At 44.0% G+C, this 17,143-nt stretch overlaps 1 protein-coding gene across 1 annotated transcript in view; it reads right to left on the bottom strand.

Annotated features, from left to right (window-relative positions):
* Window positions 1-8,300: 8,300 nt before the first annotated feature.
* LOC135895801 (cytochrome P450 3A8-like) overlaps window positions 8,301-17,143 on the bottom strand; it is a 49,028-nt gene continuing 40,185 nt past the window's right edge. The window contains exons 20-24 of the mRNA XM_065423978.2: window positions 14,768-14,928; window positions 13,681-13,772; window positions 11,397-11,540; window positions 10,671-10,833; window positions 8,301-8,771 (exon numbers count right to left, since the gene is read on the bottom strand). Coding sequence (XP_065280050.1) covers window positions 8,694-8,771; window positions 10,671-10,833; window positions 11,397-11,540; window positions 13,681-13,772; window positions 14,768-14,928 — 638 coding nt within the window. The 3' untranslated portion in view covers window positions 8,301-8,693. The remainder of the gene's footprint in view (window positions 8,772-10,670; window positions 10,834-11,396; window positions 11,541-13,680; window positions 13,773-14,767; window positions 14,929-17,143) is intronic.

The raw sequence follows: 17,143 nt of genomic DNA, 5'->3' as shown, positions 1-17,143 counted from the left end.
AGGAAATGTCCTTTATGTTTCCTCCATGTTGAAATTTGGCCACTGCTTTTATGTTTCCTTCGTGTGTCCTCCCTTTATGTATCCCTTATGTTACCGTACTTTGTTTCCTCCATGTTGAAATTTGGCCACTGCTTTTACGTTTCCTTCATGTGTCCTCCCTTTATGTATCCCTTATGTTACCGTACTTTATGTTTCCTCCATGTTGAAATTTGGCCACTGCTTTTATGTTTCCTTCGTGTGTCCTACCTTTATGCATCCTTTATGTGGCCGCAGTGATGAAATCCTGTATTTTACGTAGACATGCATAGATGAAGAGTTCCGTGTGCACATTTTATTTTTATAAACATTTCCTGAGTTAAAAAGTTTTGCATTGGTTTTCATTGTAAGGTTACTGTTCCCTACATGATGCAGCGCACGGATTGGAACTCTGCTATGGCACAGAAATTCATGCCAATTTGTTCTAAAATTACAAAGTAATTAGACTTCATAGATTATTTCAGTATAACACTTGGAGTGCCATGTGTACGTTCCTCACTGCAGTGCTGCTGTTCTAGTTATGTCTTTGTTACTAATATAAAATGTAATGTTTGGATAGAAAGATCAGGTTGGATCAGTGCTCGCACTTTTAAAAGAAAGTTTTGACTATACTTTGCAAAGGTTTGTCTGAAACTACGAACACTTTATTGGACTATCTGGATGTTACTGCAATTTGCCACGTCTGCTCACAGCAGACCTCTGGAGTGTGGTGCTCGGGACCTGAAAAACAAAACAAAAGCCAATCTTTTTCACTCATTCAAAAATATTCATATAAGCAAGAACAGCCTGGCCTGTATGCACACAGCTAAGAAACGTGGAGCAGTCAAAAACAGCTCATAAGAACATCAGGGCAACACAGAAGCTTTTAACTAATTGTTGTTTGAAGCAGACTGAGCTGCCAGTCCAGTCAGGTATTAAACTGCTCACAAATTCTTTTAAACATATCTGCAGCAGCTGCTAAGTAGTACATAACATTTAGGAGTAGGCAACTGGCCAACAAATCTTTGTGTGCCTGCTTGTACAGATGTCTCGTTATATCTCAAGTGGTTACACTGTTATATGGTGAAATTCAGGCGGGAATAAAACCAGCAGCAAACATCAGACTACCTGGGAAATTATCACCAAAACTCAAATATCTAGTAAATCAAACGAACAATCGATTACGAAGGGTCTAAAACCTAGGCCGCGATTTTGTAGCGATCCCTTTTCCGATGCTACTCCTTTTGCTCATTGATCTGACCGACATTCGGCTGTCGTTATTAACTAGAACAGCCAGCCATGGAAGGTGGGTTATAAGAGTGGCAAACATCGAGCGAAAAGCATCGCAAGAAAATCGCATCCCTTATTAGGCAGTGCTACAAGCCACTGTTTTTAACAATCGCAGGCACTGACATCCTGTTCTTCGGATGAAAATATTAATGAAAACGAGCGTCTGATTGACATGCCTCGATTAAAAAGAAATTTCGCTGTTGTTATGTCGGTCTATATTTGCGCTACAATATAAAAGACAAATACGCGAGCACGTCGAACACAAACAATGCAGACAAGTTCTCGCGAAGCTGGACTTCAAACTGAACACTATCAATAAAGTAATCTTCACACAAGCTAATATCTGTTCAAGTGTCAAACATCGCAGTTGCGTGCCAACTCGCGATGCCCGTGACACATCGACATGCATTACACACGTAACTTGCGGAAATTCATATCTACGGAAGGATTTCTTGCCGGGAAACTACCGAGAAAACAGTAACTTTCAGCGTTTACGTAAATATTTGCCAATTAAGTCCCAACGATCAGCGGTGGTAGCACATCACTGCATAAAGCAAGTAAGCGGTAAGAAATAATACATTTCACAGAAAGTCCCCTCGTGAAACGCTTTGCTAAATGTGCCAGCAACGTGGTCAACGTACGCTCCGAAAGTGTTCTGTTGTCGTTCCACAAAGCTTACTACATGAACCATAAGCTGCGAGAATGCGCGCAAGCGGCAGACCTGCTTACCTTCAATGCGGTCGGCAAACGGCTCCTTTGTCTCGCAGGCACCACGCGACGACGCTCTTCCCGGCGCGAACACGGTCGAATTGCCGATGAACACCAGCGCACGAAAGCACAACTTTCAACGAATTCTTCCACGCACCATAATTCGAGGCCACAGTACCAGGTATTTCACGAGCGAACGCGGGCAAGCGAGAACAAAGGCAGCTCGGACGGACGCTGTAGTACACGTAAGACACAGGCGTATCACAGGAAACATAAGGCGAACGAATGGCGTTACACGAGTGCAGAGGTTTCCTGATGGTTAATGCACACGATGCGGATCACAGTTTGTTTAGGCACTTCGAAAATATGATTCAATTACCGTGTAACTGCAACGAGCACTCTTACCGCGCAGACCAACACAACGTGGCCCAGCTCAACCGTCACACTGCGGCAGCGCCGCACTGCTGTTAACAAGCGAATTTAGCCTCCGAGATCTGCATTTCCTTTTAGGGCGTACATGTTGAAAAAGCACGGCCTTCGAGATTTAAAAAAATCGTAGCTGGAAGGAAAGCTGGTATTTAAACACAAATTATTGAGTTTAATGTGTCTTGGTGCGCTGCCTTGTTTTTTAAAGTATACACAGAGATTTTAGACGAACTATGCACGAACGTTTGCCGGTGAACACGAGCCAATCAGCGCGCACCATGTGCAGCTCCGTCTGCTTCCCATGGCGCACGGTGTGCGTGCAGCCGCGATAGCTGTGACACCCACCGATCAGAAATTCGGAATCGCCACACATATACACGCTTCTTATGGCGCCCAGTGGCGTGTTTTTGAGAATGCAAGGACTTATCTTGAATAGGTGGAACCGTATTTTCCGTAGCGTAAGGAATAAAGGCAACAAAATGTGGCGATGGCTGGCTTGCAGCGGCAGCGGAACTTCGGCCAAAGTGAAGCAGGCGTACTGCTTGCATGCTCGCGTAATCAAATACGGCCATACCCCGCACACAACTTTCATACTCAGCCAACTCACAATTATAAATTATTCAGTTGTACGCCCAAGCAAGCATTTACGGGATCCGCGCTGCCCTTCTACGCGTGCTAATATCGACACAGCAGTTACTCGTACTTGTGGTCAGCGCGAAAGCGACGAGAACAGCTACTTAAATGGTTGTATAATCATATACGCTCACTAGCAAAGCGGCAGATTGGCCGCGGAGGCATCCGCCTCTATTGCGGTTCATGTAGCGCAAGCCATCGAACACTGCGCGTCGTGCCACCGCGTCTCCAGCCGCCGCGCAATTGTTATTTGTCGTGAGGAATTATTCGCTGCATGAGGCTTTGATGTACGTATGTAGTGTTGATGGCGCGTGGTGGTCAATACGGCCAAGATAGATAGGGAGGGGGAGGCAGGTGCACCCCCCCCCCATTTTTTTTTTTTACTTTGATACGCCAGTAGTTAAAGTTCATACATCGTTCAGGTAGACGATCCATCTGTAGCATGTGTAAAAAGTTAATCACGATATATAAGCGCACTCTATCTTACCTGGATGTGCACTCGAGGGAGTACACAGTCAGGTAACATAGAGTGCCCACACAGGTAACATAGTGCTCATATATATATATATATATATATATATATATATATATATATATATATATATATATATATATATATATATATATATATATATATATATATATATATAAGCCAGATATATAAATTAAGTAAATTATTTCCCAAACTGGAGGCGAAGCGGAGCATCTGAAAGACGCCTGCTATGAGAACCGTCTTAAACACTCAATCAACTATATTTGATAGCCTAGCTGGCGCACAACTTTCATGAAATTCTTGCATATTAGGTGAAATACTGCAGATTTCTACATATGGCTTGCTACTGGAGAATAGCAGGTTGAAAAAGTAAGAAATACTTTATATATTAAGAGAATGCATGGCATAAATCATTATATACACCATCCTATTTCATGGCATGCTCGATTTTCCGCACAATATAGCCAGAATTAGTGCCGGTCGGCATGTCTAGTGCGAGAGGTGCAAGCAGTACCTTTTACTTGAATCTGCCAGTCACTAACATACAGTACAGATAGCTCTAACTGTACTATTCGCAAAAGATGCTTACTGCGCACATTCTGTTACCTACATGTGCACTCAAGTGCACATGTAGGTAACATATAAAGAGTACATGCACCATACATAGATTAATGCTCTATGTTACCTACATGTGCCCTCAAGTGCACATGTAGGTAACATATAAAGAGTACATGCACCATACATAGATTAATGCTCTATGTTACCTACATGTGCACTCAAGTGCACATGTAGGTAACATATAAAGAGTGCATGCACCATATATAGATTAATGCTCTATGTTACCTACGTGTGCACTGAAGTGCACACCTAGGTAACATCCCGCCGTAAACACAAAGGGCACATACTACAATAATTATAATAAGGGTTGTTTTCTTGGGGCAAAGGAAAGGATAAGTCAAGATTTAGTACTTACAATGACTCTGCAGACTGTATCAACGGCTGTCACAAAGTACAGATATATCTGCCTGTATTATATGTACAGACAGTTGTTATGTGCACTCTATGTCACCTACATGTGCACTCAAGTGTACACTCAGGTAACACATAGTACACACCCAGTTAACATCCTGCCGTAAACATAAAGGACACATCCTAGAGGCATAATAAAGGTCACTTCCTCGAGGTATACGTTAGGATGAGTAAACATGTGGTAAACACAAAGTTGGCGTCCCGGAGGTCACACAAAGGACAAGGAATCATAAAGGTCACATAGGGCACAAGAAGGAAACATAAAGGAAACATAAAGGCAATGACCATTTTCATAGGGGACAGGCGAGATATCGCCCAAAGACATGCCTCCGGGAAGAAATTGAGTCGAGCAGTTAAAGTTAAGGAGAAGGAGCGAAGTCTGATTGCCTGTAACGGTGAGCACGGTATGGGGAACGGCCAGATTTCTTTCAAGCAGTATGTCCGCTGTGGGACATAGTACATTGACGCCGTCAGGGACAGATGTTAACGCCAATCGAGTGACGTACGCCGTAGCTTGAGGCGACGGGCGTATGTCTCCGGGAGTGCACAAACATGGTTCTATGACTGGTGGACTACAGTAGCCATGGGGTAGTTCAAGCTGAATGACACTGGACGCGCAATCAAAGAGAACTGAACTGAAGTCTAAGCCGGGTATGACGTCGTAAGAGCATATTTACAAAACGGCAAACAAAACAGTCGTTAGGCGCTCCCCGGTGTCAATGCGAGAGGTGCACATACCAAACACGATAGGTGCTACTCCGTCTGACACACGGAGGGTGCGTAATGCAGCGGGTGTGAGAACTTTGTTCAGGCGTCGGTGCAATTGCGTACTCATCACGGATACGTGCACGCCAATGTCAATGAGTGCTGAGCAACTGCTGCCATCGACCAAGTTTTGTTTGGTCGGCAAAGTGATCAGAGGTTTTTGCGGTCGAGTCGTCAATGCAGCGTCACCTACGGGAGCTGCATCGCTTAATTTTGCAGAGACTGGCACCGGGGCTGCATCGGGGATGGTGGGCGACGAGCTTGCGTTGATAGGGACGATGGCCGACCATAAGGGGGCGAAATGGACTGGTGACGTCTGAATGACGACGATGGACTGTTCCATGGAGAACGAGCGTCATTGTTTGACTGTTGCGGTGCCAATGGAGGCTGGTAACGACGGTCGCTCTGTTCGGGGCTATAATAACTGGTGAATGGCGGTCGCAGATGGAAGGAGACAGTACGGTTGTTAGAATGGCGAGCAACGTGACCAATAGGCCGGCAGGCAAAACGTATCGGTCGATTGTCGGCGATTCGCCACTCGGCTGGATTTTGGTAGCGTGCAGGATACCGCGGACCAGTGGATGGACCACGAGCACGAGACAGCTGTGCAGCAGCAACGGCACATACAAAATGAACTCCAAGGTTATGGATTTCTTCGCGGACTATTGCCTGCACAAATGGTGCTGTAGGCAAGTTGTTCGGCTCACTGGGGCGGGAAAAAAATGCTGCAGGTGTAATGGCTTCAAGTTCCCACCGCGCTATCCGCATCTGGTCATCTGATGATGATGGTCGCTGAACTCCTAGCGTGTCATCACAGGACGATGTCGTAGCTGTGTTCAGCAGACGTGCGAAATGCGTTCCAATGCAGTGGCTCTTGGCCTACTCAAAGCGTTGACACTCTTTTATGATGTCCTGTACTGCTTCACAACTTTTGCAAATGAGCAGGTTGAAAGCATAGTCAGCGATCCCTTTCCGTACATGCCCAACATTCTCTGCCTCAGCCATATCACTGTCGGCCTTACGGCACAGAGCCAGTACGTACTGGATGTAAGATACGTATACGATTCTGTGGACGTCCGGGGGCGGTCGCTAGCTCTTTCTTAGAGGTGCTCTTCCGCCCGGCGGGACGGCTGAGCAAGTCCCTCGGCTTTTGTGTGCACGTGTTCCAATCTTTAAGCTCTTCCTCGTGGTTGTTATGCCACACTTTCGCCGTGCCTTGTAGGTAGAAGACCAAGTTAGCCAACATAATCGTCGGATCCCATTTTTTGTGGGCACCAACACGCTCATACTTGGCGATCCAGTCTTCTACGTCAAAGCGGTCAGTGCCGCAGAAAGTTCCTGGGTCCCGCAGCTGAGCCATCACAACCGTCGGTGTTGTAGGCGTTGATGTGGGCCGCGCCACGTCGTGTCCTCTTTCATCCGTCATATTGTCTCGTCCGAGGTGACAACCACTGCGGAACTCCGCTGTTGCTTCTCGTGCGTACCCAGTACCTCCGCCAATTTCTTATGTTGCAGAAGTCACATATGAAGATGAATTTAACAAGTGAGACAACGATGCATAAACAAGGTGGCTGTCGAGAGCGATTCCACCTCCACACGTCAAATCTTCTTCTTCTGACTTGCGCCATTCTTGGTTGCATCATAACAATATCCAAGGCCAAGAACGGCCCCTTGTGTCACCTTGGCACATCCATCCTGGAGAATTGTCAAATAATAGGTGCACACCAATATGACATACACATTGCCGACGTTGCTACGATGTTGTATGTTCCGACATGCCAAGTGGCACATACACAGTGGCCCATGTTGTCTCCTCGACAAAACTGGAGCCAGTACAAGCTTTGTGACGCGAATTAGTACACACAACTAGGGTCGGTGCATATGTTATGCTCTTTATTTTTCGGAATCGTCTAAACGTTCAAAGTGGGCGAAGTAACTAATGAAATCGGGCACTTCAAAAGCATGCGTGATACACTTTGGGACACATTTTTTCATAACTTCTTGGCTTTGCCTATCGACGAGGTGTAGCCGGTGCCATCTAAAGAACCCGTTCTATTACACCATTTCAATAAAAATGGGGGCAAGAAACCATTACAGTTTCAGATAGCAACTTAAACTTGCTCTGACTCACAGTGTCTTGTTCGGAAGGTGCGTCTTGCTAAAGAGCGTGTCGGTAATTATAAAGCAACAAATTATCGTAATCATGTATTTCATGTCAAAGGTTAGTATTCTCATCTATGCCAGACCCCTTCTACAGCGCGACAGCATCTTGTACTCGACAACGCTTCTGAGCCGGGAAGGTGCCCAATTTTAAGGTGGCAACATGCGTTCAGGTCATAGCTACGGACACTTTTCTACACTTTAGCACTTTGACTTGGTTTCCAAGCTCATCTTCCAATTGCCATGTCTTCCAAACAAGCATCACACACTTTCTCACTACCTTATCAACGCTCCAGTTACAGGATATACACTCTTTTGGAGTGATTCCCATGCAACTGCCGTCTGGTGCGCAGTCTTTTTGCGATTTTGTCTTCTGCAGCACTGATCTGGTGACGGTGCCCAAGAAGCCAATATTTACCTAATTATAACGCATGCTGCCTTGCACTATACCTTATGGCTACGCAGCCAAATGACCCTAACCGTTCAACCGACTTTCTCTTTCCTGTATTCGTCAGCAGTAAGTAGCGTGAGAACACGCACGCACGTACACACACCCACACACCCACGCACGCAAACAAAGATAGTACATTTAAATTAAAACACGGGTAGCGAACGTCTCTACAGCATATATAATCGAAACAATGAGTTAATGTTGTTCTGTGTATCATTTCAGCATCTTTATTAAATCTGGGAGTGCTGTATAAGAAGCCCACTAATCACGTATTACGCATTTGCTCTCTTAGCACGTAACGTCTCCACGTGAAAAGCGTGAAGATCTCTTAGGCAGTTAGATAACGCTTTTCGAAATGTGCAAAATAAATACTAGGTTTTATTTCCAAACTCTTCGTTCCATTGCAGTCTGTGTTCGTGCAGTATTTGGCAACTGCATCTGATGAAAAATACGTCAACTGCGCTACATGTATCTGCGGAAAGAAAACAAATTACTAAATTTAGTACTTGATTCTATTAACCTAATAATAACTTATGTTGCTACTATACATTAGGAACTGCAATGCGGGAGGGAACTTGCGCCTGCATTGATAACGCTGTCTTTCTAGAGAATAGCTTGGTGTCGCTTTGTTTCGGTAAGGCGGAAAGTTTCGTCAGGTGGTCATGTGGAAACCAGTTTTCGATGTTATTGCACGTTTAATAACTTGAGAGAAAATCCCGCTTGTTATCCTCGTTTCCTGATTCCGAGTGTGATGTCCTTGGCAGTGAGGACGCTGAACCCGTTTTGGAATTCCAGAGGCACCTGTAAAAAAAAAAATTTAGTTACTTACCATAGTATCGCCAGCCCTAACAGACATGTGGTCATGGATGCAAAGTAGTCAATATTACCGACCTTATTCAGGTAAACATTATATACCGCCCAGGATCAGTAAGCATATTGCAAGGTATTCTGAGCGCCATAAAACGTAAGGCGTAGTGATTTCTCCGTGAGCGAAACTTGGTAAGTTTTCTCTACTTGCTGTTTTCATGCCGATGGCTGATCATGAAGGAGTACATTGTTTTCGATTTAAGCTAACAAATGGAACCATAACATCCAGTGTCATATGATCGTACTTCACTTCCCCTGTGTCAAGTGCGTGCGCACACGTGCTGCAGTTCTCGGCAAAGTTAATGAAGCGATCCGCAGATAGTATCAGCAAAATGTGAAATTCTGTCTCAACCGGTTCTGAGCACTCAAATCTATTTGCGCCTGTAGCTCAACAACCTGCAGTAAAACCCCCCTCCACTACGCAAATAAACCTAGCTTCTACGCTTCTCTCCTTGTCGTCTCCAGCAACTATTTGACGCTTTCATCCACTAAAACATATTTTTTTGAAGTAGTGACTTTACTTCATCAAGTTTCTCAAGCGGATTTTGTTTATGTATTAGTGTTTAAACCTTAGACTGAGCTACAATGTTGTGTTGTGATAATCGTATATTTGTTAATCTTCAAATTGTTGGTGTCACTAGTAGACAGCGCCGGCTACCTGTTGTCTTAATTCAAGGATGTGCACGAAATGATGCAAGAACTTGAAGCAAAGAATAGCGAAATAATTATAGTGACAAAGTATACTCGCACAACGTAAAATGACACACATACACAAAAACATTTCCTAGCCATTTTCCAAAACAACAATGGTGCTTTGGAAGTATAAATGGTGTTTTCCATTAGTTCCCCGTTATTTCTACGCAAGAGCCAAGGGAAGACGATAACAAAAGAGAACACGGAAGAACGATTATGTGCGAATGCAGAAGAAAAATATTGTATCCACAAATACTATTTCAATGATAAAAGTCAGGATCACTTAGTTATTCCCGATTCTTGATGAAACTGTACAAATGCACATTCTGTACTCTGTTACAATTTTTGTGTGGCACGTCTTTGATGTACACATTTACACGGCAACATCAAAGCACGCCGCCACAGAATGCAATACGATGTCTACATAAGCTTATTTAACACAGTGACACAAGATGACACCAAGCGACGCTTTCCGAGGCTCCAGCGCGGTATTTTAGTGGTGTTAAAACCTAACAGGTGACTTTATAATGAGTCTAGAATCCGAAATGGTCTCGAATCCGGCAAAATTGATGCCTTCAGGTAGCATGTGTGGGTTTATTGACCGGTTGCCTTAACCCAAATAAGATTACGTTCTTGTGACGCCTGCGGCAGAAAGGATGTTCCACATCCGCCGCCAAGGTTTGTGAGGGGTAGCGCTGGCTAACACTCCAAGGGCTCTGCCAGGAAAACATAAATACCCAAGAAAGTGGATGGGGAAACGGCGCCGCGGTAGCTTAATTGGTAGAGCATCGCACGCGTAATGTGAAGTTTGTGGGATTGTTCCCCTCCTGCGGCAAGAGGTTTTTTCATTCACTTTCATTTCCATTCATTTATAGTTTCTTTACTTCATTCCTTAAGCACGAGTAATCTCCCCTATGTTGTCCTTGGTGTCAGTATTTGTTGGCTCCTTATGATACGACTAATAAAAATTGGGCCTCTCGGTTAACCCCCTTTCTTCTCGTTTATAATGAGTGTCTCACAAACACTCCCGGCTTCCCCCCTCCCCTCCCTTGGTACCTTGCTAGCTTCTTTCACATGATCCAAGTATTCTGTAACCGTTAAACACAAACGCACGGTGTTGACGCAAGCATTTCAACTCACTTTCGTTTTTTTCGTGCGCACCACCTTGACGTTGCGAATAGTGTAGAGCACAGAAAGCTTCACTGCTTGCAGAGCGAAGCGCATGCCAATGCAGTTGCGCGGCCCAGCACCGAATGGAAGGTACGTGTACGGCTGGATGGAATCCATGTTCTCGTCGCTGAACCTGCAAGAAGTAAGTCAACTGTGTCACTCTGATCTTCTTCATCTCAAAATAGACTAAGCTTAGGTGACTGTACCAGCATGGGGCAGTGAAGTATGGAGCCAAGGCGAGTTACATATAACTCCGGGGACGAAAAAAAAAAGAGACGCGACGAAAGAAGGCCAGGAGCTCAAGGATTATGGATTGCTAAGTGTCGCTCTGAGCGCCGTCTTGTCCAGCTTTCTTGCACTGCGCTTCTTAACGATGACGACCTTTAAGAGATACTTATAAGATTTGGGTTTTCTAAAGCTTTTTGAAAGAAAGTGCTCGTGCAGAGCACTTCCCGACATGTCCTCTAATGTAAGATCCGCCTGCAGTCAACAACGCCCCCGGTGTCCTCCTTGCTTACACTCGATGTACACGGCCTTTATGAGGGGCCTGTGTCTTCTTATGTGTCTTCTTGTGTCCTTTAATGGTGTTCTTTTTCGTGCTGTAAGTCGCTTTTCCATAATACACCAACAAGCCCACATTTCAACCCTCTAAGTATATATATTCGAGATTTTCGTATTCAGGTTTTATTGGCTTACCTCTCTTGGTTGAACGTGAACGGATCAGGAAAGTACTGCGGGTCGTGATGCATGGAGTAGACGGGGACTGCAATTAAGTCTCCTTTCTTCACTTTGATTCCAGTGTCTCCCAGAACGTAGTCCTCGACTGGCGATCGCTCAATTCTGTCACAACGAGAGGTGCAGTAGCATATCAGTCGTTCGTATCACTATCATTGAGACTCGCTTCATATAACTGTCATTGAGCTCGCTTCCTAAAGTTATCATTATCATGTGACGGGCTTTGTGAGTATATGCGCACTGACTCCCTCTGTTTTTTTTTTTTACCAATCTGTCTTTGTTTCTTCTTCCACACGGATAGCCTCCTTACATTCCCTTCTACATCTCTGTCTCGCTCCGCCTTCCATTGGAACCAGAAACTTACCACCTAATTTGACATTTTGACCTGTACCGTTCTTACTATTATGCGCCGCATTACAAAGGTGAGAAAATAAAGGTAACTAAAATTTCAGATTATGCGGAGTTACGCAAGCGAGCACATTAGCTATATCTCCGCATATTTCTACATTACGGTGCTTACTTTATTATTTTTCGAGCAACATTACGCTCAAATGTTCAGTATGTGAATTAAAACGAAGGGTCTAGTGATAATTCAATGCTTGAAAATGGAATGAAACACTTTTGTTTGAATTTATATCATTCAGGTATAGTGAACAATTCGGTATTTGGCCGAATTTAGCGGGTACTAGCATTCAGTGGATTTCCCGGAATCGGTGTTTAGGAATGATCAGATCTTCAGATCATATCCCTTCAAGTCCTGGCTGTCCAGTACGCCCGTGATAGGGCTAGGATAGGGCTAGTCCCATGTCGGGACCGGGAGGTCCCAACATGGGACTAGCCAGGCAGGTGGCAACACCTTGTACAGGACCAGAATAAAGTTTTTTCCTCCTCCTCCTCCTCCTCCGCACACGTGAAAAGGCACGGTGAATATGGTGCGTACCTACTAGCTGCCTTAAGTTCGGGATGCTAAGTTCATTCAGTCAGAAATATTTCGCTAGTAAGCAATCATTTCCTGTGTGAGCTGTTACGATCTGCTGAAGCAGTGCCTGCTTCACCAGGCAAAGTCGACGCAAATATATCGCGAAGTAAACGAATGAATAACCACTTAGCGTGGCACTTATATGTAAATAGAGATTGCTTGCTGGATTAACCAATGCACGATATTTATATTCCTGGTGTGTGAATGGTGTCGTGTACATATGAGTTCTTCAATGCAGCTTGAAGAGAGCATGAACTTAACAAACTGCATACAAGTAATGACCACATAAAGCAAACAGCCAATGGAGCCAAGGAAATCATGGTGGACTTTAGCTGTTGTTGAAATTGGAATGTAGGAAAAAATGAAGTCAACGGAAATTAAAGTTGACGAAAAGATAACTTGTCGGTGCTGGGAGCCGAGCTTACACCGTCCACATTACGCGTGCGTTGCACTACCAGTTGTGCTAGGGCCACGGGTATCAATTCGTCCACTTACTTGGGTATTTGTCTTTTACAAGATCTAGCCCTGGGAGTGTGAGCCAGCGCCACTCAGAGCCATGGTGGGCGGACGTGGAACATCCCTTTTTGCCCGATCGCATCAAGTAAACGTGATATCAGGAGAGCAGGTACTTGTCTTATAAACACTCGTATGCTACCTAATAACATATAGGCTGCCACCGGCGACAACTTATCCTTCCTTCCTTCTTCATTTCCCTTTACTTCATTATTTTCTACATTCCAATTTCAACGACAGTTAATTTCCCCGGTGCTTTCCTTGGCTTCGTTATCTGTTGGCTTTATGTGTTCTTCTTCTGTTGTACGTACAAGTATTTTCGCACATTCATAATACATCTTCGAGAGGCCACGGAAAAAGAGGCACACATCGTACGGCAATTGTACATTTGTGGAGAAAGTGTATTGGCCAACGGAAATACAGAAAGGGGTCCTGAAGTGAAGCTACTCTACTAAAACTCTCATATTAGGCGTTTAAAGAACTGATGCGACGGCACATGAATATAAAACAATGTGAAGTAGCGAACACGGAAAAACAAGAATGAAGCAGCCCAAAATCCTCAGTTTTTCTGAAGACAATAAAGAGAGATGCAGTACTACACTAAACAATATATCGAACGTGCATAAAACAACCATTTGCGCAAAGATGAGACAAACAGATTAGAGATTCTGCCTTCGTATTCGATGAGAAATATGCAACTTTTTGTACCGCTTATACTCTGTGATATCGGCAACACACAAAAAATGACATTACCGTGTAGCTGGAGGGTACATTCGAAGAGCCTCGGAGACAACACCGTGTAGGTATTTCAGTTTAGTAATCACATCCAAGCCGGGATGTTCTCCCTGTGTGGCACATGGAAAACGGCAAAATGTTAGAGAATATTCTGAGAAAGTAATCACCGCTGCTGCCTCTGGTGTACCAACTATTTTTTTTTCCTCAAGCGTTTCCACATGTCCCGCTATCTTTGTCGCACTGTTTTCGCTATTACTATTTTTTAAATTTTAGGATCATGAACACTCTTGTGGCACTGCTTCTAAAGCGCTACATGAAGCCCGTGATGAAAAGGGGATTGTCAACTACATCGCGTTTATGTGCCACGTGTTCGCAGATTTACGTTTGGTACCGTTGTTGTAACTGCCACGTTTCCTCTCAACTAACTGAAACGAATAGCATCACATCATAACGCATTTTTTCAAACTCTACTTAAGGTAACGTGTTATTTTTCTTGACTTTCTCGTTATTATTGTGCTACTTTACCTTAAATACTGTTTTGCTATAGCCAAAATATATGTCCCGCTCGCTCTGTAGTTCTATTGACCATATCTGACTTTGTGAAAGTTTCTTGTTCACTGACCTCTCGCGTTCAAATCTATTCGGTTTGTCCTTTGTACAATTTTAACACCACATTACTGTACGTTAGCGCATTTCTTATGCTATATTTTTTCTATATGTATCCACATATGTATTTTAATTATTGTATAATCTTTGAGTGTACTTTCCCCCATTATACGATGCCTCTAGGGGCCTGTAAGGTATCTTTAAATAAATAAATGTGTTGTAGGAACAGTGCTGCATCAGCGTCAAGGCGCCGAGAACCATCACTCCAGTTTTACTAAGAAGGTAACGTCAGACGAAAGGGTCTTCAAGATGGTCTTCAGAAAGAAGAATGACCTTCTTTCTGCAGTGCATATAGCCGCTATGGAAATGACAGGCAGTAACAGATTGTTGAATGTTACTGCTTCGCACACTTTCATATAAGAAACCACGTCGATTTTATAATGTCAACCTACTATACCCACCAAGCTACATTACTCAAGCATGGACTTGGACAGCTTACGTGCATAGTGAAGCATTCGTCCACTTCTTCCCTCAGCTTTTCCTGCACCTCGGGGTTAATTGCCAGCTGGTAAAGCGTATACGAGATCACACTCGAGGTCGTGTCCTGGCCAGCGAAGAAGAAGAGCACGCATTGGGCCATTGCTTCATCCTCAGTCAATGCTGTAAAATGCACATCGGTGGTTAAAAATATCGTAGCAGCACCAGCTTTACGCTCTCTGCTCTCCTTTATGTAAAAACTGCTTCACCTATCCCTTACAACAAGCTTGAAACAACTTCTAACTCTTTCCCAGTTTAATTCTTTAGTAATTGTTACGAAGATCAGCTTCGTCAGGCTGGACTTAAATGCGTAGCTAAAATAGAAAGTTCCCATATTTGGATTTTAATGCGCCGCTGTCTTTGCGAAGTGCACTTGTAGCTAACTGAAGGCGTTAGACAGCGCACGCACTATTCTCCGTACATTTAATGCCGTTCTATGACGTCTTTGTGGGGTAAATATGAACCAGAATCGTCCTTTTCTTACTTTATTGCTTGCCAGTCATCTGGGTAAAGAAACGTTTCCTGGATGGTCAGCTGACAGATGTGGCGTTTTTCGCCTAGCGTCGAACGATTTGAAGCTGCCTCTTGTAGCTGTTAGTTCTGAGGCCCCTTTCCCTGTATTGTTATAGAAAGCAGGTAAACGTTCATTATCGTCCTTAGTCTTCTTACCAGCTCCTTAATTTCTAAATGTGATCGACAGATGGCGACAATGACGGCGACTACTGGCTAAGTGCCTTACTGCTCGGTCATCTCGTGTAGAGCATTCAGAGACCCCTATCGAGCCAAGCGAGATTCATCGTAGATAAGCGACATATGCCTCTGAGATCTCCTGTTTGAAGGAAGGCACCGCGTAGGACGATTTAGAAGTGATACCGAAGCTAGCAGCGTCGGTTTGTGTGTTGCCTACTTTCCATGTTCCAGACCTGGTTGGCGCAAAAGTTTTCTGTTACAGAATCGACAATTTTTCCGCGCTCCAAAGGACGAACGGGTTCCAGGAACGTCTCTTGAATGTCAAAAAGGCAAGATGTGACCGCATACGATTGAGCTATGATACCATTGATGTTCAAAGTGCTATGGTAATCGCGCATGACAGTCATACTTTCTGTAGACTAAATAATATCATAAGACTGTTCAACGAGACTGTAAGGCTGTGAAGAATAGAATCGCCTTGTAACGAACGCAATATAGAAGAGCGTCGCGAAGAGACAATGCAGTGCCATTTAAAGTCGTTACTATGCGTTCACGCGTAATCATAGATTACATGTATAATACAAGGCACGGCGACGACAAGGGGTGACCGAACAAAGGTGTCACAGTCGCTATATCGTTGTTATTTTTGATGCTTTTAGTGGAAACTTTTTTTCTGTGCAGGTACCGTATTTTGTTGTGACCCACAAGTCTGTTGCCATGCATTGGGCTCAAAGAGGTAGTTCCGAAAAACCTACAGCATCAGCAACGGTTATATTAAAAAGACCGATGCCGGGTTCAGGACCCCATGGCATCAAACTTATTCACATTAAAGCCTTCAAATTCAAAAGAGTTGCTTTGAAGATTTCGTGTAATTGTTACCGTGTGAACTTACGCTGCATAATGAATTTTTGTATGCGCTACTGTGAAAGTGCATTTTAGTGATCCTCTGGCTTTGAAACATAGCGCTGAACTAATCTGAAATCAAGTGGGAAATAATGAAGACACAAAACCATGACGGCCGCCATCGGGAACACTGCCCTAATATCACTTCGGAAAACCAACAACAATCGAGAATATTCTCTGCCATGGCTACCTGCAAATGTCCAGAAAAGTTTACAACGGACACTTACATTTAGCTTCCTTGGCATTTGTGGTGCGCAAAGCATCAATGTCTTTCCCCTTCGTTGAGAGCTTAATCGCGCATTGCATATGTTAGGAAGAATCTGTTGTCGACAATAATCTTGGTGCCGAATAATTCTTGTGTTCAACGTGTAATAGGGCAACGCTCTTGTGTACACATAGACACACACACAAAAAAACACGTCTACTCGTGGGATATTCTCGATTTCCAAGCATGGGCTAATGTAAGCGACCTATGGTTACGGCAGCAGAATGACACAATGCTCATTTAAAGTAATTCACGTCTGTTCCCTCCTGTTTTCAACGAAGCAGCCACATTTGTCTGCACCTTGAAGAGCAACACACTGTACAAAAAGCGCTAACAATGATATATTTAAGCTACACTGAGGTCTTCAACATCACTTGATGTATATTCAGCTTCGTGGCTGTACATGTCACTAGATCTCAGCTAGTCACCTTTTCCATTTACTAAATCTGAAAAAAAAAACATTTAGTAAATGATAGCCAT

This window comes from Dermacentor albipictus, chromosome 4 (genome assembly GCF_038994185.2).
Source record: "Dermacentor albipictus isolate Rhodes 1998 colony chromosome 4, USDA_Dalb.pri_finalv2, whole genome shotgun sequence".
Classification (NCBI taxonomy): Eukaryota; Metazoa; Arthropoda; class Arachnida; order Ixodida; family Ixodidae; genus Dermacentor; species Dermacentor albipictus.
Note: the sequence above shows the minus strand (reverse complement) of the source record. Positions and strands in the feature narration are given on the sequence as shown.